The 22,767-nt window shown below is 40.5% G+C and overlaps 1 protein-coding gene across 2 annotated transcripts in view; it reads right to left on the bottom strand.

The window, feature by feature from the left end:
- DGKI (diacylglycerol kinase iota) overlaps window positions 1-22,767 on the bottom strand; it is a 424,575-nt gene that overhangs the window by 269,281 nt on the left and 132,527 nt on the right. For both annotated transcript variants that reach the window (XM_046669970.1, XM_046669971.1), the window contains exon 2: window positions 679-787. In XM_046669970.1, coding sequence (XP_046525926.1) covers window positions 679-787 — 109 coding nt within the window. The remainder of the gene's footprint in view (window positions 1-678; window positions 788-22,767) is intronic.

Genomic DNA, 22,767 nt, shown 5'->3' on the forward strand with positions numbered 1-22,767 from the left:
TTCAGGAAGGGACAAAGCCTTCTAGTCCACAGTTAGAGATGTCTTTGACCAAGAACTTGACTCACTGAAGACTCTCAATAAATGTGCCTAATTGACTCAAGAATTTCAGACTGCAATCTTCAGCTTAAACTATTAGTTTTTGTACAAGTCTATCAGGTCAAATGTTAAAATCAGCTAATACACACAACCCACTGATACAGGACCCATCTACCTTTGGGTGAGGGGAGGAAGGGTAGCCAATGGGAGGACACGAAGTGTCTGGAATGTAAAGTGAGGTCATCCTCTCTCAGGAAAAAAAAAAAAAAAAAGCACCAAAAAAGAAAAGGTAGCTTGAGCTGAGGAAATCAAACTCTGATTCCATGATGTTGCTAAGGGTAAGCTCTATTCATCGTCAACTCGATAGGACCAAACAAAACACATGCATGGAGGTACTTTTCATCTCACAGCTGCAAATCCAAGCAGCAGGGCTTCAAATGATTCATGAAATTTTTATTTTAGTCTTCCACACTGACTTCATAGGAGTTGGAAAATGGAGCTACAGCTTGGATATCTGAAGATGGGTCAGTCAGCAATATTGAAAATTATTAAATAAGTCTTACTCGTAACTATAGGAATCCTGAGGATGAGAAAGACACACATGCAACTGAATTATGTTTAAATGAAAACGCCGACACCTACACTCCAGTCCAGAGTCGCTCTGGGCTCCTTGGCTGGACCGTTTGCCACAGGAAGGCTGAGGGGATGCGCGGGAGCCAGGTGCTGCAGGCCTGCCCGGGAGATGGCTTTCCTGCAGCAAGAAGAAAAAACACAAAGAAAAACCAACATCAGAAGGTAATACAGAGCTAAAAATTTCCTGTTGGGTGGAGATGATGCCTGTGTTTGTCTTCCACGTATGAAAACCTTTGCAAATGTAACAGAATGTCTCTCTCTAAAGGGCATGGTGAAGGTAGAGCGTGGCAGGTCTCAAAAGACAGGAGGACTGAGGGGACCACCTTTGGATAATATTGCTTCAGGACCAGAAATTAAAATGTAAGCCCCTTTTCAGGGCAAAGAGCAGAATGCAGGTCTCTCTGTTTACAGAAAAGGATCTAGAGCTGAAGCAGTCACAATACTTGGACACTTTTAAAGCTGCCAGAGACCAAAAGCAAGAGAAGTAGGCTCCTGAGGTCTTCTATTGAAATTCCTCCATGTGCCAGCAAAGCTGGCTACAGCATCAAGTTCACTCTTGCTCGTCTCAAGAACATCCTCCCTTACCCTCGCAGAGGACTTCTACAGAGAGCTTGCTCGAGGTTCTAAATGGGAAAAAACTGACTGGTGTCTGCTAAGAAATTGTACATGCTGAAAGACCTTACCAAGATAGCTAACCAAGGTTCATGGTAAGAGAAAACTAAAACACGTTGGTTGGATTTTAGGTTTGTAGAACATAACAGAATTCAGGTCAGAAAGGAGGGAATGAATGAGAAGAGGTTGAGAAAGTGAGCCGTGACCTCGGTCTGCAAAGATAAGAAATAAGAGGAGTTGCTTTTGCAAGCTAATATGACCATTGCTGAGCCAAGAGGAGGGAGGAGAGATAAGAGCATAGTGGAGAGAATAAGAAGAGCAAGATAAAGGAAGAACGCAGGGCTCACCCAGGAGATCTTGGGGCATCATCATGAATAACAGAAGTTCACTTTTTGAACAGCTCCATCAAAAAATGTCAGACAAGTATCTCAAGCTTAAATATGAGTGCTGATTCATGAACTAACTAAGCAGCTCCCTGGAAGCGGGAGAGGCTTTCCCTCTACAGGAGTGTCCACGTGTGCTCTGAGAACTACCTGAACTACAATCAGGTGGGTCTGGTGACTGCAGCTCTGAGTCCTGGATTGGTCTCAGGGTGAGGCCCAGGAGTCTGCATTTACACACACTCCCCAGGGGCTTCCTTCTGTGAGCGAGTTTTCAAACTGCTCTACGGGAGTGTGAAAGGATTTTAATCTGAAATGGAACCGAAGGACATGAAATGGAGAATCTCACACATGTGAACTCAGGAAAACGAAACTTAAGAACTGAGAGACTGACTTCCTCTAAATGCCTAATTTACAGAAGGCCAAAACTTACCCTCGACAATGAACAGCTGCCAAAAATCCCTTCCCATCTTCAAGCCAATGAACTTGCTGCTTGGACTATGAATAGACTCCCCTCTCTTTACGCTCCTTGCCCATTAAAACAGCTTTCCTCAAACCATCAATGGACTCACCTATAGCTTCCTACAGTTTGCACGTCCCAAATTGCAGTTATCTGCTATTCCCAAATAAACTCAATTTCTGGTATTTTGAGCTTGCCTCAGTTTTCCTCTTTATTTAGGTTGACAGGAGCAGGTATGTTTGGGTAGGTGGGGGAGCACTAACTTATCCAGGCCCATCCAAGGAAAGCATCAGTAACCTCACTATTCACTTTACCTCCATTAGCTCTCTGCTAATTAGCCTGTCTCATAGGACGTTAAAACTGCAGTAAGAATCTGCCATCTCTGACACTAGACCCGCAGACACACTGGGTCTCCAGGGAGGTCCAGATGCACAGACTCCTTCACCCATCTCACTATACAGAGCAACAAGGCTACAGACAATGAGACAGGGAAAAGGAAGGCAGTGATGGCCAGATATATGGTAGGTCTCATCATAACTAAGCCACTGAAGGAAAGGGAACTTGTCCAGGAAAGGGGAAGGAGTCAGAGCAAAATCTAAAAGCTTTGTTGGCCGGTAGAAGGCAGATGGGCTCTCTGTACTACCACTAATCTCTGCAAACTTCACCCAGAAATAGAATTGTTGGGTAAAGTTGAGCAAGATGAACAGCAGCCCCCAAACCCAAGGAAATGCTGAGTAGGAATCCAGAAAGGAATCTAGGCTTGTGCAGCTACTAATCAACGACCAGGCATGTCTGAGAGCTCCACAAATGTCCTGCCCTCTTTTTTTTCAGCTGATAGGTCTTGAGTAATCGGAAGTGATCATAAAAAACTTGCCGGTAGCCTATTTTCAGAAGTTCCCAGTGGGCAGTAGGGAGTGTACTTGATTTATATAATTCCTCAAAGGGTCATTACAAGTATGCAGTTCTTTAATGAAGACAGTCTAAAGACACAATATTCTCTATCCTCACTTTCATGAAAACAAATAATTAACAACATCAATTTGGCCCTTCACCCCAAAGTATATTCCATTTCATTGAGCAATAAGAAGAGAATATTGGAAGATACTTAAGGGGTGATCTTCATCCCCCAAGCATTTTTCTCCACCTAAGTTCAAGGAACTTCTTTAGCATTTTTCATTAGGACTTTTCTCCAGCTTTGAAGGACTCCATATGATGCTTCTGAGTCACAGTTTTCATCACAAAAAAACCAGACCTCTGTTGAATCTAGAATCTTTAACAGTCACCATGACCTAAATTGAAACATTCCAACAAAAAATAGCAAACAGTGCCTAAGCACACAGCCTTAGAAGAGCTGAAGAATTCCTAAATCTTGGGTGAATGAGAAAATACAAACCCTTCATCTTTTCATGAACAGTCACAGAGAGTTGTGATCAGAGTGAAAAAGAAGAGAGGAAATAAAATTCTACTGTCACAGTAGAAACCACAGGACTAATGAGTTTAACTCATCCAAAGATGTAGACTTTGACTCCCAAAACCTGCTTCCTCTTCCTCCTTAGGACCGCCAGGAGGGGCAAATCGCTCAGACAATCAAATTAGGATGCCAGGCACGTATGCGTCTCTAGAAAAGCACAGTGGCTATGAGATAAGAGACATGCAAACATTCCACCTTGGCCAAGCCTGGCAATGAAAGGGACTCTTTCTGGCCTGTGAATAGAAATGATTAAGCAAATAAAGGCTTTTGTTGATGGTTTATTTCTCATTGCTGATGCAAATTTAAGGTTGGTTTTCTGTAACATTAATAGAAGAAAAGTGTCTATCTACTACACATGGAAACATTAATTAGGGGGAAAATAAGCAAGAAACAGGAAAGTCGCTGCCAGTCTGTAATTGTAAATGGGGCTTACAAAAGGACATTCCATAAGAAAGAGAATAGGAAAAATATATGTAGGTACTCCAGTGGGTTGGAGGTAACTTCTGGCTACAGCTTTCCATTCTTCTAAATAACCATGGAGAAAATCCTTTTTTCCATTAGTTCATACATGTATACACATTTTCTTCCAAAATAAGAAAGCAATTTCATCATTTCTCAGGCCTCAAATAAAATTCGTAGATGTTATTTTTCTATTTGGATTCATCTTGGGTGTGGAAGGTGACATTTAAGAGTCTGGTAGAACTTGGTGTGTGTTGAGGGGGCAGAGATTTTATGCTGCAATTTGGTCTGATAAAAAATCAATGAGATTTCAACTTTTCATTCTTTCCTCCTGCTCAGAATCATCCCAAACCCACAGTCAGTAAAGCCGTGAAATGCCAACGATTCTTTATATTAATTTTACAACAATACTTCAGCAGGATGATTATAATGGCAAAAGAATCTTTGAAAAGGACAACTGCAATATGAACTCTAACATACGAAAAGAAAATACTCTGTAATGCAGTTTCAAGGTCACAGTTAATGTTGATTACCTGCCATGAAAGACCTGTACCATATTTAAAGTATAAAAGCCATCATACATTTTAAATAGCATTCTATTATTTCCCTCACTTCATTCAATAAGACTGTAAACTCCTAAAGGACAGGGCTCAATTCATCTACTAATCTTATTACATTCTAGCCCAGGGGTAGACACAGCATATATTCGATAAATGCTTTCTGAGTTAATGAATGAACTTGACCAAGAAGCTAGGCAAAACAGCTTGCTGATTAGATCAAGTGTTGAGAAATCTGATTAGGATGATTTGAATTATATGCCAGGCCTTGCATTTCAGAGATATTCTTTCCTGAAAGGGCCAGAAATCCTTCAAAGCAGCTCTTTAAAGATAAAGGAAAACAGAGGTAGAATTCACTGTTAGGAAGCCTGAGACAGTCAAAATGGCTTTGTGATTGACATTAAAATAGAATCCTATTGTTAAAACACTTGTAAAGTGTTACAATATTATTACACTTGTAATATTTTTTATTGTGTTTATTGAAGGAAACATGCAAGATACACTCTTCATGAAGAGAATTTTTAAAAATCTATGGGCAAATATGTAAATCAGTGGTCATGTAGCCAAGATAGCCTCTAATTATCCATTTTGCAAATTTCTCTCAGGTTCTGCTCTGAGTACAGGCTGATATGGCTCCCACATCTCATCCATCCACCTCTTGCCAACTCCCTTTCCAAGTGATACTTGGTGGGAGAAGAGAATGAGGAGCCCGCCTGCTAAGAGGAGGAGCTGCGGAGTATCAGGAGGTCCCTTAGCCAGGAAGTCTCCTAAGATAAGCAACTGACACATGAGAGATTGAAGAACTCACCTCCTTGTTCTAGAAAAGGAACCAGCTGTCTAAAGCGTTACTCTGCTCCTTGGTTTAATTCCCCAAGTACATCAAGGCGGATCTTAATCATTGTGTGTTGGTGTGTTTTTCCCCCCATACGTCCTAAATTGGCACTAACTTTGCTTATACTCAAAGCAGCCCACAATGCTGCCTGGTTGATCTAGACGTGCTGCCTGCAGTGAAAAACTGCCCCAACCCCACTCAAATTCCAAATATCCCGCCAGACATTTAGGCAGGGAAACAAACCTTGGGTAATTCTTTAAGCCTAAATCTTAACCCATATTGCAGATGAACTCAAAGCATTTTTTGACAATTTAATACATATTGACATTTTCAAGATATAATTATGATCGAAATAAAGGGTTCTAAGTCATTCAGAAAATCACTTTTGGTATTGAATCTTCAACACGCGTTTTAGTCTGCCTTTGTAGCTGTTACTTTCACAGAGATTCTCCAGCAGTGGTGATGAACCTCTGCCTATGGGAAACTCAAGCATCAGCCTATTTAAAAGCCTTCCAGGTATTTCTAATGTGTATTGTGGGCTGAGAACCACTGTTCTACATAGATCTGCAGGCATCTGATACTTCATTATGTCTGCTAATGTGACTAAGCCCTGGAATTTACACATTGAAATACACTCAATCCTTCAACAATGTATTTACAGAACGTCTCTTTAATACCAAGCACTGTTCTAGATGCATAAGATACATGAATGAATAAAACAGACATAAACCGTTGACTTTGCGAAGCTTACATTCTTGCAGGAAATACATTTTGCCAGGCACTGAATCACTTTACATATCTTATATGCCCCTCACAATGAGGTAGGTACTTTTATTATCCCCTATTTTTTAATTAAAAAAAATTATAGCACAGAACAGTTAAGCTACCTGTCCAAAATCACACAGATAGGAAGAGGTCCAAGTGAGATTTCAATCCAGGCATCTAACTCTAGATTGTACATACTTAACCACTACACATCCCCACAGTTCTATAGAATGCTAACAGCACACACATAGCAAAAGAGACATAGAATACAATTAGCTTCTCACCATGCTAATTTTGTCATTGCTTCCATTAGAATTACCCCAGCTCCACAACAAGAATGTGACCTTCTGGAGCGAGGCCAGGTTGGAAGGCGTTAGCGTACACAGGTTAAGAACACACCTTACCTTACCAGTCACTAGCTATGTAGTCAAGTCTCTGAACTCTTCTAGCTTCGGCTTTCTTGTAGGTAAAATAAGAACAATATTACCCAACACATAGAGTAGCTGAGATAATTTTTTTTAATATGTGAGGGATGCTTGGCACAATAGTAAGCACAATAAATAGTCAGTGCTGTTACCATTCTCTTACACGGCATTGGCAGTCAGAGCTAGGTATATGGTAAATCTCTGAATAAATATGTGCTTTTTATTTGATTGCTCTCAAATATTCCAAGTTCCCTGGACACTTCTGTTCAGTCAATAAACATTTAACAAGCTTCCGTGACGTGTCAGGCAGTTCAAAGGGGTTATTCAAACAGAAGATGATTCTTCTAGTCACAGGAAAGAATTCCACGGTTGCCAAAGAAATCATCCTTCTCCCTCAACTTGCCAAACAGCCTAATGCAAAACTAAAAAGCACCACCCTCTCCCCTCAGACAAATTTACCAACATATTAAAAAAAAAAATGCAATCCAAATGCCATTGGAACTATTTATTTAATTATATCCATGTAAATGAAGGCAACACCAAAAAGGCATTTTGTTTGTTTGTTTAATCTGTAAAGCCGACTGGCTGCTAAATGCCCCTGAGAACTTGTGAACTCATCTGTTAGACAGGATTGATTTCGCAAGCCCAACTCATCAGAACCACATTCCTAAAGCAGTGTTGGCAGAGGCTTGGTGTAGGATGTGGAAATAAACCACATTTTGAAACAAGGTGAGATTTCTTAAATGGGATTCTCTCCAGAGTAAATGATGTTCTCCTCCTTCAGGTATCAGTTGAGGGAAAAAGAAATCCTTGGGAATGGAGAAAAAGGCATCAGACTGTGACAGGTTGAAGTGCGTCCCCCCAAAATTCAGATGTGGAAGCGCTCACCCCCAGTGCCTCAGAATAGAAGCTTATGTGGAGGTAGGGTCTTTAAAGAAGTTATCGAGTTAAAATGAAGTTAGTGGGGTGGGCCCTTAATCCAATGTGACTGGGTCCTCATAAAAAGGGGAGATCTGGACACCGAAACACACACAGCAAGAATACCCTCTGAAAATGAAGGCAGACTGGGTGATGTATCTACAAACCAAGGAATCCCAAAGATGGCCAGCAAACCTCCAGCAGCTACAGGAGAGGCCTGGAACACGTTCTCCCCCACAGCCCTCAGAGGAACCAACCCTGCAGGCTCTTTGACCTCAAACGTCCAGCCTCCAGAACTGTGAGACAATAAATTTCTGTTGTAGAAGCCACTCGGTGTGTGGCACTCTGTCACGGCAGCCCCAGAAAATACACATGCTTCAAAACTAGACCCAAAGTCGGGATTTAGTAGGAGAGGTTTCGGCAAACTTCAAAATGTTGACTTCTCTTTTCCAGTTCCTCCCATGAGACTTTGGATACCTTCCTATCATAAGTCTACCCTTCGGAAACTAATAATACTTAAACAGAAAGACATTCCTATGAAAAACTACTGTTAAAAACAACATCCTCATACAAATAGATAGTGAGCATCTGACGAAGTTTTATTTAACTCATTAATGAGATAACCAACAGGGAAGATGAATGCAAAATCAAAGTGTATATAAGAAATTGTGATTTACAACAGTCAGGAAAGAAATGCCTTAAAAGACTGCTAGATCTGATCGAAGACTAGTTAACTTTCTACTGGCTAATGAGATCTCAATCTCTGTGGCGTGAACTTTTCTTTTGGTCTATAAAATCATAACATACCAGCTTTTCACAGGTTAACCACTAGCCTTATGGGGCTATAAACTACCAGCACCACTATCAGTTTTGGATATTTAATCAAATATACAGAGACAACAAAATTACAGTAAGCAAGAGTTTCAGGTAAGAGTCCATTACTAAGTAATAAGGTTATGCTTCTATTGGAGCAGGCTAATTAGAATATGTTCTAGTAAAGTAACATTTAAAAAAATCAAACAATAGGAGCCAGTCCCGCGGCCAAGTGGTTAAGTTCACATGTTCCGCTTCGGCAGCCCAGGGTTTGACCAGTTTGGATCCGGGGCATGAACCTAGCACTGCTCATCAAGCCATGCTGAGGCGGCATCCCACATAGCACAACCAGAAGGACCTACAACTAGAATATACCACTATGTACTGTAGGGGGCTTAAGGGAAAAGAAGAAAAAAAAAAAGAAAATCGGCAACAGATGTTAGCTCAGATGCCAATCTTAAAAAAAAAAAATCAAACAATAGGGCCGCCTCATGGCATAGTGGTTACATTCAGAATGCTCTGCTTCAGTGGCTGGGGTTTGTGGGTTCAAATCCTGGGCATGGACTACACCACTCATCAGCCATGCTGTGGCAAGTGACTGACATACGAAATAGAGGAAGATTGGCACAGGTGTTAGCTCAGGGCTAATCTTCCTCAAGTGGAAAAAAAAAAGGAAAAGAGGAAGATTGGCAACAGATGTTAGCTCAGGGCAAATCTTCAGCAAGAAAAAACACTATTTTCCCATAGTCAAAATTTGGGATAATTTTATTTTCACTACTCATGGTTCAAACTATTAATTAGAATCCCTTGTGTAGCTTTATATATGTCTGGAATATTCTGGGAGATCTCTTAAAATAAATTATCTCATTCTCCAAACAATAATGATAATAATTTATTGGGCACCTAGTATGCATTGGACATTCATTTAACCATTTTCTCTTAGGTTGGAAACAGATTCTGAGACAAGCTTTCAGGTTTCCTGGAGAGTTTGTGGGAGAGTGAGGGAAGCAGAATTGGCAAAATGAGAAGCTAAACAGTGATGTAATTGCAACAAAAGTCTCAGTTGACTTCACCTGAAGTTCTAGAGCTAGAATGGCCCTTCAGAGTGGCCGCAATTTCAGGGAGAGACAAGACTTTGAACCTCCACATCAACCAGTCTTTGGGTATGGGCAGCCCCTTGTGAGAGTATAATCATGGGACGAAATTCTCTGATGCCAGGAGCAATGCCTGGGAAAGGGGCTTAGCTGTAGATCATCAACATCCAGCACTCCTGGAAGCTGGAAAAATGAACATGGTTCTGAGAAGGCATGTGGGCAGCAAACGACAGCATCCACTACACACTTCTAATACTCATGACAAACTTATGAAATAGATAATTTTATTATGCCCATTTACTGATGGAACCACTGACATTAGAAAGTTTAAGTAACTTGTATAAGCCATAAGTTAACAGTAATAAAGCCAAGATTGGAGCCAGATGTCTGGCTCCAATGGTTCCATCACTCTGCATTCCCTCTGGAAGGGAGAGGGAGAGAAAAGAAGAAGAGTCACAGAGGGAGAGGAAGGAAAGGATCTGAAGATGGTACAAGGCCTGGGCATGTACTGGAATGAAGTGATCAGTGAAATGCCCTACTGTAAGGGTCACTGAAGAACATTTAAGGACACAGTCTAATATTCAGTTGGAAGTTGTTGTATTGCTGTGATGAAAATGCCTCCTTTGTCTCCTCCTCCATATTTCCCACCTGCACTTAAATCTTCAGGGAAGTCTACTCCTTGCCTTAAAGGCAGTGGGATTTTATGAATGTGGAAACTAAAGAAAGGGCTGAATTTTACATCTAGGTCAATGAATATAGAATAGACGTTACCTACTGGGATAAAAAGATAATCCAAAATTGAACAAATTTAGAAAAAGCACAAGCCTGGGAACAGAAATAACCTTAAGAACATAAGCCCTCTGGGAATCCACAGAAATTTTAGGGGAAAGGATTTGTATTTCCATGGGGTTGTTCCCAGTAAAACTATCAACAGGAAAAGTTTATCTTTAGAGAGCCCCTCCCCATTTCCATGCTAGACACTGTTCCCTACTCCCTTCATTTCTCATCACCATGGCTCCTACGCTGCCTCAACCACAATCTTGCTTAACTGATGGTATCACTGAATAGATAGCCCAACACAATTTTGTAAACTGAAAATGGTTTAGGATATGTCCCTCATAAGGGTATCTGCATCCTCAAAAGGGACTCATAAAAATGCAAAAACCTGCAGGAACCAAAGGAATGGAGTCAAATGAGATTCAAAGCAGCTCAAATAATTTTCCTAAGCCACAATCCAGAATATTGTAAATATAGATAGGGGATGGGGGACTGGATTTAGAGAGAGAGAGAGAGAGAGACCCACCCAGCTAATTTAAAGTCAGGCCCAGGCATAATGGCTAGGCTCACAGAGAGGCCCAAGAACATCCCTACACGTTGAGAAGACACTGCCAACTTGTATCAGCGAGGCAAGTGTCCTGGCAAAAAAGAGAATTCATCTCAGATGTTTCAGATGGAGACTTTAGTAAACGAATTACTTAAAAGTAAGGTTAGGGAACAAACCGCCACCTGATCTCAAGACTTACAATAAAGCTAAAGAAACCAGGAGCTAGTGGTATTGAAGAAAAGGGAAAGGAGCGTCCAGACACTCAGAGACTAGACAGCAGGTGAATGGTTGTCTTGGTGCAGTAAACCAGAAGTAATATAAAACCAATCTAAACCTCAGCCTTATCTTTAGCAGACAAAGAAGTCCAGACACATTCATCTCTTCTCACATTTCTTATTTTTCAAATCTTTTAGGCGCATTTGCAACTCTACTAAATTCTCTCTGAGATCAACATGGCTCTCAGCTGTATCTCTGAGTGCTAGAGAGCAAAGTGCCTTATTTAAGGTCAAATAGCTAGTTGGTGGCAGAGCCAGGAATAGAAATAAAGTCTCTTCATTCCAGGCCAGTTTGTCTACATTATCATTGTATGGCCTCTGTCCATCCCATCCAGTTTGGCCTGTAGGTGTACACGTTCTTTCCATTTTCCCTGCCTCCCTAGCAACTAAGTCATCACTACCTAGATCCTTATGTTTCATACGTGTCCTGCAGGCATACTTGCAAAAAAAGAAATAGTGATAAAAACGTTTAACAAGCCAGAAAGAGAAAAAAATGTACTCAATCTGACAAAGAGCACGTATCAAAAATTTACAAGTAACATCATACACAATGGTGAAAAACTGAACACTTCCCATCGAAGATTGAAACAAAGGAAGGGTGTCTGTTCTCACCTCTTCTAGTCAACATTGTGCTAGAAGTCCTAGCCTGTGTAGTAAGGGAGAATAAAAAAGTAAAGAAAAGAAAAAGGCAGACAGTTTGGGAAGGAAAGAGCAAAGCTGTTTTTATCTGCAGATGGCATGATTGTGTGAAATCCCAAGTAATCTACCAAAATCTACCAGAAATAACATGTGACTTTGCAGTCATAGTGTACAGAAGCCATATACAAACATCACTGTATTTCTATATACAAGCAACTACAAATTGAAAAATAAAATATTTTAAATACCATTAACAATGGCATTCAAAATCATAAACTATTAAGCGATAAATCTAATAAAATATGTATAATACCTCATACTGAAAACTACAAAACATTACTGAGAGAAATCAAAGAAGTTGTAAATAAATAAAGATATCATGTGTGTATACTGACTCAATACTATTAAGATTTTAAATCTTCACAAAGTGATACATAGATTCAACACAATCCCTACCAAAACCCAGCTGATTTTAAAATTTATGTATAAATGAAAAAGACATAAAATAGTAAAACAATCTTGAAAAAGAAGAAAAAGTTGGATGACTTTCACTACCCAATTTCAAGACGTACTATAAAGACAAACAAATCAAGAGCATGTGGTTACTGAAGAAAGAATTAACAATTAGATCAATGGAAAAGAATAGAGATTCCAGAAATAGATCCAACCATGTACAGCTTCAGAAGAGGCACTGAAACAAATCAATGAAGAATATCCTTTTAACAAATGATGCTGGAGAAACTGGCTGGAAAAACAAAATTAATCTTGACCCCTATCGCACGCTGTAAACAAATAATGCTTCAAGAGGGATCACAGATATAAACCTAAAAGCTAAAACTAAAAGCTTCTAGAAGAAAACATAAAAATATCTTCACAACCTTGGAGTAGGCAATGATTTTTTTAGATAGGGTGCAGAAAGTTCTAACCATAAAAGAAGAAATTGATAAACTGGACTTCATGAAAATCTAAAACTTCCACTTATCAAAAGAAGTATCAAAAGATATTTCTACTCACTCTGCCATTCCATTCCTGTGCCAGCAGCAGAAATGGTAGAAACAGGACCTGTGAAAAGCTGTTCCTTCATAAAAGCAAGTAGAATATCTGCAAAAAATTGTCAAAATCTTATTTTTCAGGACTTGGGAAATTACCAATTGATTGGATGAGGTTGGCAGCAGCACTGGCCTGAGGGCAGGCCAAGCTCACTGTCTTGGACTGGCGGTAGCTTCAGTAAGCTCCACCAACCAGGGGCTCATCCCCTTAGCTCCCTCAGCACTGACCATCCTGACCAAGATTTTATCCTGTCTTCCAGCTGATCCCGGGATGGTAGTAGCATCTTGCTGCATTCTCCTAATGCATGGGGTCTCTTTGTTTTTTTGCCTCCAACTCAGCCAAAATTATGATGATACTAACAAGACTGGACTCCCTCTGCAAAAAGAAAAATTTCACCTACCTGGACCTGAAAGCATGGGTGAAATCAATCTTCCAAAATTTGTGGGAACCAAATACTTGAGGGAAACCCAATTTGTGCCCCATTTCTGCCTGGGAGTCAGCCACCAAGTGGTCTCTTCACAACATCATTTCTTCTACTGGATAGCCAGGTGGACAAATCCACCAACTAAGCATACACCCTAATGGGGGTTGAAATGTCCATAGACCCTTCTTGCAGATGCCTTTAACTTGTATGATTACTCACTTTGAGCCCTCTCCCTTTACCCCTAGTGACAACAATAGGAGTGAGGGAAGCATGTAAACTTTCTTTACTAACAGAGTACTCCAAATAGAGCAGCATCTTCTCCTCCACCCTCCCTTTACATCGATTTATATCCACAGGAGTGGAGGTGAAGGCTTTGGAGGAATGATTTTATGGTCTCAGCCCTCCCAGTAGGTATCTGGCCTTAACCACTGGCTGTTCTCTAAACTTAGAATGTGGGATACTCAGCGTGTTTATGGTTTCGGCTTTGGGACTTGGCTGAATTTCCAAGATAACAGAAAAACTCTATTCACTGAGAGTTTTTAAGAAAGGAGTAGGCAGTATATTTAACAAAAATAAAATGAGTTTCAGAATCAGACTTTTAAACATTCAGTATTTTTTTTTCAGTGCCTACTATGTTGCAGGCTCTAAATTAATTGCTGATTGTACAGAAGGAAATGTAACACACACAGTCCCTCTTCTCATTGAGCTTATGCTCCTGGTTTAAAAAAAGACAGACAATAACTAAGTAAATAAACACATGAATTATTGCTAATACACATAACTGCTATGAAAGAAACAATAGGAATATTGGTAGAGAATGGGAATTACACTGATTAGGGAAGATTACTATGAGGAGGTGACAGAAATAGGAATTAAAGTAGCCCAGCTCTCTCACTTAATAAATACATGATCTATCTATTACTTCATGTCTCCTTGACAGTTTCTTCATCTGTAAAATAGGAAGAATAACTTATACCACACACGGTTGTTGTGAAGATTCAATTAAATAAGAAGATTAAAGGCATCTTTTTCCTATTACTTTCCTTGAACACAGTAAAGGTTTTAAAAAGGCATTTACTATCATCAAATAGAGGATTAGCATTGTACAGTGGAAAGAGAGCCAGACAAAAAAAAACCACATTCAATACTTATTAATTTTATAACTCTGGGAAAGCCATGTGACTGCTCTGAGCTTTCTTTTTCTCAACTGTAAAAAAGAGAAGACAATATCTTGCAGAAAAAGAGACCATAAACTACCTTATAGGATAAAAATACTTATTTGTAAAGCTCTAGTGTACTTGATATGATTAAATAAAGAACATATACTCTGAAGCAGAGGTGGATCTCTCATGAAACTAATGATGCTTAAACTTTAGGGTCTCTCACTTTTATAGGCCACTATGAGTACTAGGAGTCACAGAAGTTTTCATGTGGGAGGGGGAGACAGGACACAATCAGGAAGTATTTATATGTAAACATTTCCGGTGTACTATCTAAAGAGATGTCAGAAAAAAGGGAGGCTAAATCTCAAAGACTCCATTCATGGGTCTACAAAAAATGTGTCCGTCTTGAATATTGGCACTGAGTGATGAAAGGGAAAAATCTTCCCTTCATATTTGACTACAAGCTAGCCTTTACATGGGTTTGTTTCCTGGGATGTCCAAAAGACTTCAATCCAAATATTTAGTATAAAGTAGCACTGGGTTAGTAAATTTCCCTGAGTGTCTAAGAAGCAAATATACACCTCCTCCCCTGAGAAACCATTTTTAAACCCCGGGCTCAAAGAATTCCCCAAAACTACCATGACACGTGAACTCTCCATCAAAAACCACAAACACAGGAGAATAAAAAACACTCAGTGATTACAAGCCAGCAAAAACAACAGACTCTATAATACTAAAAGTGTCATATATAAAATAATTATGTGTAATGTCTTCAAAGAAATAAAAGATGGGGTTAAAATTAAGATTGAAGAGGAGAAGATCCAAGATGGCGCCGTGAGTAGTCCTCTTTGTCTCTCGCCCTTCGAGTCTACAATTATTTGGACACTTATCGCTTGACAAAGGATATCCAGACAGCATCTCAGGACGTCTGAGACACCCACGCGACTATACATCGGAAGGCGGACAGACTTTCCTCCGGGAGGATGTGGAAATAGGTGAAAACTCTCCGACCCCGACAGGCAGCCTAGTACCCGCAAGCGGCTTTCTTCCAACGGACGCCCCCAGAGGATCCACACACATCTAGGGCAGGAGCGAGAACACAACAGAGGAGCGACGGTGGAAACAGGTGACCAGAACCCTACCTAAACCCCCCGCAATTACTCCTAAACGCAGAGGGAAACTTTGGAGTTGCACACCTGAGCCCGCAGGGAGAGTCTCTCCCCGCCATTGGCGGGGAGACCCAGCCTGGTGCTCGGGGCGCCCGGAGGGTCCCAGAGAGAGTCACGGAGGGTACGGAGGTCTCCCAGCTGCCGTTGCCCGCCCCGTGGGACTAGGGATTGCTGGAGATCTCGGAGAGGACCGGGGCTGGGGGAACTTTCAAAGGCCGGTTCTGCGACCCGGAAGGGAAGCGCCGGAGCTCCGCCCGGGCAGCAGACAAAACTCTCTGTCTGCTGTTAGCAGAGGGGCCACGCTGAGCATTCACGGCTCCGGGAGAGGCCCGGAGAGAATCCCAGAGGGCGGGGCGACCCCCAGCTGCCGTTGCCCGCCACGTGGGGCTAGGGATTGCCAGAGATCTCGGAGAGGACCGGGGCGGGGGGAACTTTCAAAGACCTGTTCTGCGACCCGGAGGGGAAGCGCCGGAGTTCTGCCAGGCAGCAGACAAAACTCTCTGTCTGCCATTAGCAGAGGGGCCACTCCCAGCATTCAGGGCTCCCGGGAGAGGCCCGGAGAGAAGCCCAGAGGGCGGGGCGACCCCCAGCTGCCATTGCCCGCCCCGTGAGACTAGGGATTGCCGGAGATCTCGGAGAGGACTGGGGCTGGAGAGAGTTCCAGAGACCCAGCTTAGTAGCCTAGGGGGAAACCCTACAGGCTCACAGCAGCCTTAGGGAAAGCCTCTGCACAGCACCAGTAGAAGGCACCCAGCCGCCAGCCACAAGGCTGGAAGACCCCAGGGCAAAAGCAGCATAGCTAGGTGTACTAACCACAGACTGTAGAAGATGCCAATAGCTCTCCTGCGACCCATAGAGGACAAGTGAGATTCGGTGGGTGCCGACAGCAACAGAGCGACAAATATAAGTGATCCCACCCCTGGCCGCTGGAAAAGCCCATAACACCATTGCAGACCCCAAGGAGAGAGCACATCTAGGTGGGCTGCAACAGTAGGCACCTGCAGCCTGAAGCCCCCCTGTGATGGCCCCCACAGCAGAGGAGGGAATCCAAAGGGCCACTGTGGCTACGAAGAGGGGCCCAGGCCCAGTTAGCAACTACGGACAGGGTTCCTGGTTGGTGAAGTATAAACAGCTGCTCCCCCCACCGCAGCAGCTGAAACAAGTGAAAGGAGCAACTAAACTCTATCTCCATGCGGAGGCACAAATCAACAACATGAAGCAATATGAAAAAATACATTAAATCTCCAGAACAGAAAGAAAGTAACAAATACACAGAAAACAATCCCAAAGAAAATGAGATATATAACCTAAATGATGATGACTTCAAAACAGCCATCATTAAGATTCTCAATGAGTTAAGAGAGAATTCTGACCGACAACTCAACGAGTTCAGGAGCTATGTCACAAAAGAGTTTGATACGATAAAGAAGAACCAAACAGAAATATTGGAAATGAAGAACACAATAGAGGAGATTAAGAAAAATCTAGATGCTCTGAACAGTAGGGCTGATAATATGGAGGAAAGAATTAGCAATTTGGAAGATGGCAATATAGAATTGTTGCAGGCAGAGGAGGAGAGAGAAGCAAGACTTAAAAGAAATGAAGAAACTCTCCGAGAATTATCAGACACAATTAGGAGATGCAACGTAAGGATTATAGGTATACCAGAGGGAGAAGAGAAGGAGAAAGGGGCAGAAAACCTATTGAAAGAAATAATGGCTGAGAACTTCCCAAATCTGGTGAGGGAGATGGATCTTCAGGTGACAGAAGCCAATAGATCTCCAAACTTTATCAATGCAAGAAGACCAACTCCACGGCATATAGTAGTGAAGCTAGCAAAAGTCAACGACAAGGAGAAAATATTAAGGACAGCCAGGCAAAAGAAACTAACCTACAAAGGAACCCCCATCAGGCTATCAGCAGATTTCTCAGCAGAAACTTTACAGGCTAGAAGAGAGTGGAATGATATATTCAAAAATCTGAAGGACAAAAATCTACAGCCGAGAATTCTCTACCCAGCGAAAATATCCTTAAAATACGATGGAGAAATAAAAACTTTCCCAGATAAACAAAAATTAAGGGAGTTCATTGCCACAAAACCTCCTCTTCAGGAAATCCTCAGGAAAACCCTCATTCCTGAAAAATCCAAAAAAGGAAAGGGGCTACAAAACCAAGAGCAGAGGAGATAAGTAGAAGTACAACAACAGAGAGTAGCAGCTCTACATCAATACAGATTAAACCATGGGACGAGAAACAAAGGAAACTGAAGAAAAGCGGAAAACAAGACACAAAATGGTAGTGGTAGGCCCCCACGTCTCAATAATCACTCTAAATGTAAATGGATTGAACTCCCCAATCAAAAGACACAGAGTGGCAGGATGGATCAAAGAACAAGATCCAACAATATGCTGCCTCCAGGAAACACACCTCAGCCCCAAAGACAAACACAGACTCAGAGTGAAGGGATGGAGAACAATACTCCAAGCTAATAATGAACAAAAGAAAGCAGGTGTCACTATACTAATATCAGACAAGGTAGATTTCAAAGCAAAACAGATAAAGAAAGATAAAGAGGGACAGTATATAATGATAAAAGGGACTCTCCACCAAGAAGACATAACACTTATAAATATATACGCACCCAACACAGGAGCACCAAAATTTGTAAAGCAACTCTTAATAGAACTAAAAGAAGACATCAACAACAATACAATAATAGTAGGGGACCTCAACACACCATTAACACCAATGGACAGAACATCCAGACAGAAAATCAACAAGGAAATAATAGAATTAAATGAAAAATTAGACCAGATGGACTTAATAGATATATATAGAACACTTCATCCAAAAACAGCAGCTTACACATTCTTCTCAAGTGCACATGGAACATTCTCAAGGATTGACCATATTTTGGGAACCAAAGCAAACATCAATAAATACAAGAGACTTGAAATAATATCAAGCATCTTTTCTGATCATAACGCTATTAAACTAGAAATCAACTACAAGAAAAAAGCAGAGAAAGGTGCAAAAATGTGGAGACTAAACAACACGCTTCTCAACAAACAATGGATCATTGAAGAAATTAAAGAAGAAATCAAATATTATCTGGAGACAAATGAAAATGAGAACACGACATACCAAATCATTTGGGAGGCAGCAAAAGCAGTCCTAAGAGGGAAATTCATCGCAATACAGGCTCACCTCACTAAACAAGAAAAAGCTCATGTAAGCAACCTCAAACTACACCTAACAGAACTAGAAAAAGAAGAACAAACAAAGCCCAGAGTCAGTAGAAGGAGGGAAATAATAAAAATAAGAGCAGAAATAAACGATATTGAAACAAAAAAGACAATAGAAAGGATCAATGAAACAAAGAGTTGGTTCTTCGAAAGAATTAACAAAATTGACAAACCCCTAGCCAGACTCACCAAGAAAAGAAGAGAGAAATCGCAAATTAATAAAATCAGGAATGACAGAGGAGAAATCACAACAGATACCAATGAAATACAAGAGATCATAACAGAATACTATGAAAAACTATATGCCAACAAATTGAACAACCTGGAAGAAATGGACAAATTCCTAGACTCCTACAATCTCCCCAAACTGAATCAGGAAGAAATGGAGAATCTGAATAGACCAATCACAAGTAAGGAAATAGAAACGGTAATCAAAAACCTCCCCAAAAACAAGAGTCCAGGACCAGACGGCTTCTCTGGAGAATTCTACCAAACATTCAAAGAAGACTTAATACCTATTCTCCTCAAACTGTTCCAGAAAATTGAGAAAGATGAAGAACTCCCTAACACATTCTATGAAGCCAACATCACTCTGATCCCCAAACCTGACAAGGGCAACACAAAGAAGGAGAACTACAGGCCGATATCACTGATGAACATAGATGCAAAAATCCTCAACAAAATTTTGGCAAACCGATTACAGCAATACATCAAAAAGATTATACACCATGATCAAGTGGGATTTATACCAGGGACACAGGGATGGTTCAACATCCGCAAGTCAATCAACGTGATACACTACATCAACAAAATGAAAAACAAAAACCACATGATCATCTCAATAGACGCAGAGAAAGCATTCGACAAGATCCAACACCCATTTATGATAAAAACCCTCAGTAAAATGGGTATAGAAGGAAAGTACCTCAACATAATAAAGGCCATATATGATAGACCCACAGCCAACATCATACTCAATGGACACAAGCTGAAAGCCATCCCTCTGAGGACAGGAACAAGACAAGGGTGCCCACTTTCACCACTCCTATTCAACATAGTACTGGAGGTGCTGGCCAGAGCAATTCGGCAGGAAAAAGAAATAAAAGGAATCCAAATAGGTAACGAAGAAGTAAAACTCTCGTTGTTTGCAGACGACATGATCTTATACATAGAAAACCCCAAAGAATCCACAGAAAAACTATTAGAAATAATCAACAACTACAGCAAAGTAGCAGGGTATAAAATTAACGTGCATAAATCAGTAGCATTTCTATACACTAACAATAAACTAACAGAAAAAGAACTCAAGAACTCTATCCCATTCACAATCGCAATGAAAAGAATAAAATACCTTGGGATAAACTTAACCAAGGAAGTGAAGGATCTATACAATGAAAACTACAAGACTTTCTTGAAAGAAATAGGCGATGACATAAAGAGATGGAAAAACATTCCTTGCACATGGATTGGAAGAATAAACATAGTTAAAATGTCCATACTACCTAAAGCAATATACAGATTCAATGCTATCCCAATCAGAATCCCAAGAACATTCTTCACAGAAATTGAAGAAACAATCCTAAAATTCATATGGGGGAGCAAAAGACCGCGAATTGCTAAAGCAATCCTGAGCAAGAAAAACAAAGCCGGCGGAATCACAATCCCCGATTTCAAAACATACTACAAAGCTACAGTGATCAAAACAGCATGGTACTGGTACAAAAACAGGTCCACAGATCAATGGAACAGAATTGAAAGCCCAGAGATAAAACCACACATCTATGGACAGCTAATCTTCGACAAAGGAGCAGAGGGCCTACAATGGAGAAAAGAAAGTCTCTTCAACAAATGGTGCTGGGAAAACTGGACAGCCACATGCAAAAGATTGAAAATTGACCATTCTTTTTCACCACACACCAAAATAAACTCAAAATGGATCAAAGACCTAAAGATTAGGCCTGAGACAATAAGTCTTTTGGAAGAGAATATAGGCAGTACACTCTTTGACATCAGTTTCAAAAGAATCTTTTCGGACACTGTAACTCCTCAGTTGAGGGAAACAATAGAAAGAATAAACAAATGGGACTTCATCAGACTAAAGAGCTTCTTCAAGGCAAGGGAAAACAGGATTGAAACAAAAAAACAGCTCACTAATTGGGAAAAAATATTTACAAGCCACTTATCCGACAAAGGGTTAATCTCCATAATATACAAAGAACTCACACTGCTTAACAACAAAAAAACAAACAACCCGATCAAAAAATGGGCAGAGGACATGAACAGACATTTCTCAAAAGAAGATATGAATATGGCCAATAGACACATGAAAAGATGTTCATCATCGCTAATCATCAGGGAAATGCAAATCAAAGCTACACTAAGATATCACCTTACCCCCGTTAGATTTGCAAAAACATCCAAAACCAAGAACGACAAATGTTGGAGAGGTTGTGGAGAAAGAGGAACCCTCATACACTGTTGGTGGGAATGCAAACTGGTACAGCCACTATGGAAAACAGTATGGAGATTTCTCAAAAAGTTAAAAATAGAAATACCCTATGACCCAGCCATCCCATTACTGGGTATCTATCCTAAGAGCCTGATATCAGATATCTCAAGAGTCCGTTGCACCCCTATGTTCATCGCAGCATTATTTACAATAGCCAAGACATGGAACCAGCCTACATGACCAGAAACTGATGATTGGATAAAGAAGATGTGGTATATATACACAATGGAATACTACTCAGCCATAAAAAAAGACGAAATTGGCCCATTCACAACAACGTGGATGGACCTCGAGGGCATTATGTTAAGCGAAATAAGTCAGTCACAGAAAGACGAACTCTATATGACTCCACTCATAGGTGGAAATTAGTATATTGAGAAGGAGATCTGATCGGTGGTTACCAGGGAAAAGGGGGCTGGGGGGAGGGTACGGAGGGGGAAGTGGTGTACCCACAACATGACTAACAAAAATGTACAACTGAAATCTCACAAGGTTGTAATCTATCATAACATTAATAAAAAATAAATAAATAAATAAATAAATAAAATTAAGATTGAAAAACAAGAGACTGTAAATAAATAACTATTTTAAAAGAATAAAAATAACTTTTAATACGGAAAAGTATAATTAAAAATAAATAACAAATGGGTGTAATATCATACAAAATCAACAGAAAAGTTAGTAAACAACAATAGATATCTAAGTAAATTATCCAGAATGCATAATAGAGATAGAAAATATGAAAGGGAAGGAAAGGTAAGAGACACAGAGAACAGTGAGAAAGTAAATCCAACATGCATCTATCAGAGTTTCAGAAAGATAAGAGAGAGAAGTGGGAAGAGGTAATATTTAAAGACATATTAGAAAGCCATTAAAAGCACTCAATAAAAGGGGAGCTGTGTTCATGTGGGAGAAGACTCAATATTTTAAAGATGTCAGTGCTCCCCTGAATGATGTATGGGCTCATAAAATTCCAATCAAAATTCCCATATGCTTCTGGATGAACTTGACAAGCTAATTCTAAAATTTACACAGAAGAGCAAAGAACAAGAGCAGCCAAGATTACTGAAGAAAAAAAGTTGGAAGTAGGGCTAGCATTAACAGATATCAAGACTCGTTATAAAGCATCACCAACTAATACAGTGTGGTATTGAGACAGGAATAGATAAATTGACCAATGAAACAAAAAAAGAGACTCAATAACAGACCAAAAATATATGAAAACTTGATTTATGACTGAACTGGCATTATAAAATAGTGAGGAAACACATTTTCCAATAAATGGTCCCAGAAAAACTGCTTATCCCTATAGAAAAAAATGAAATTGGGGCCGAACCTGTGGCCGAGTGGTTAAGTTCGTGCACTCCGCTTCGGCAGCCCAGGGTTTCGCCGGTTCGAATCCTGGGCACGGACAAGGCACCGCTCATTTGGCCATGTTTAGGAGGCATCCCACATGCCACAACTAAAAGGACCCACAACTAAAATATACAACTATGTACTGGGGGGATTTGGGG

Source organism: Equus quagga, chromosome 8 (genome assembly GCF_021613505.1).
Source record: "Equus quagga isolate Etosha38 chromosome 8, UCLA_HA_Equagga_1.0, whole genome shotgun sequence".
NCBI classification, from domain to species: Eukaryota; Metazoa; Chordata; class Mammalia; order Perissodactyla; family Equidae; genus Equus; species Equus quagga.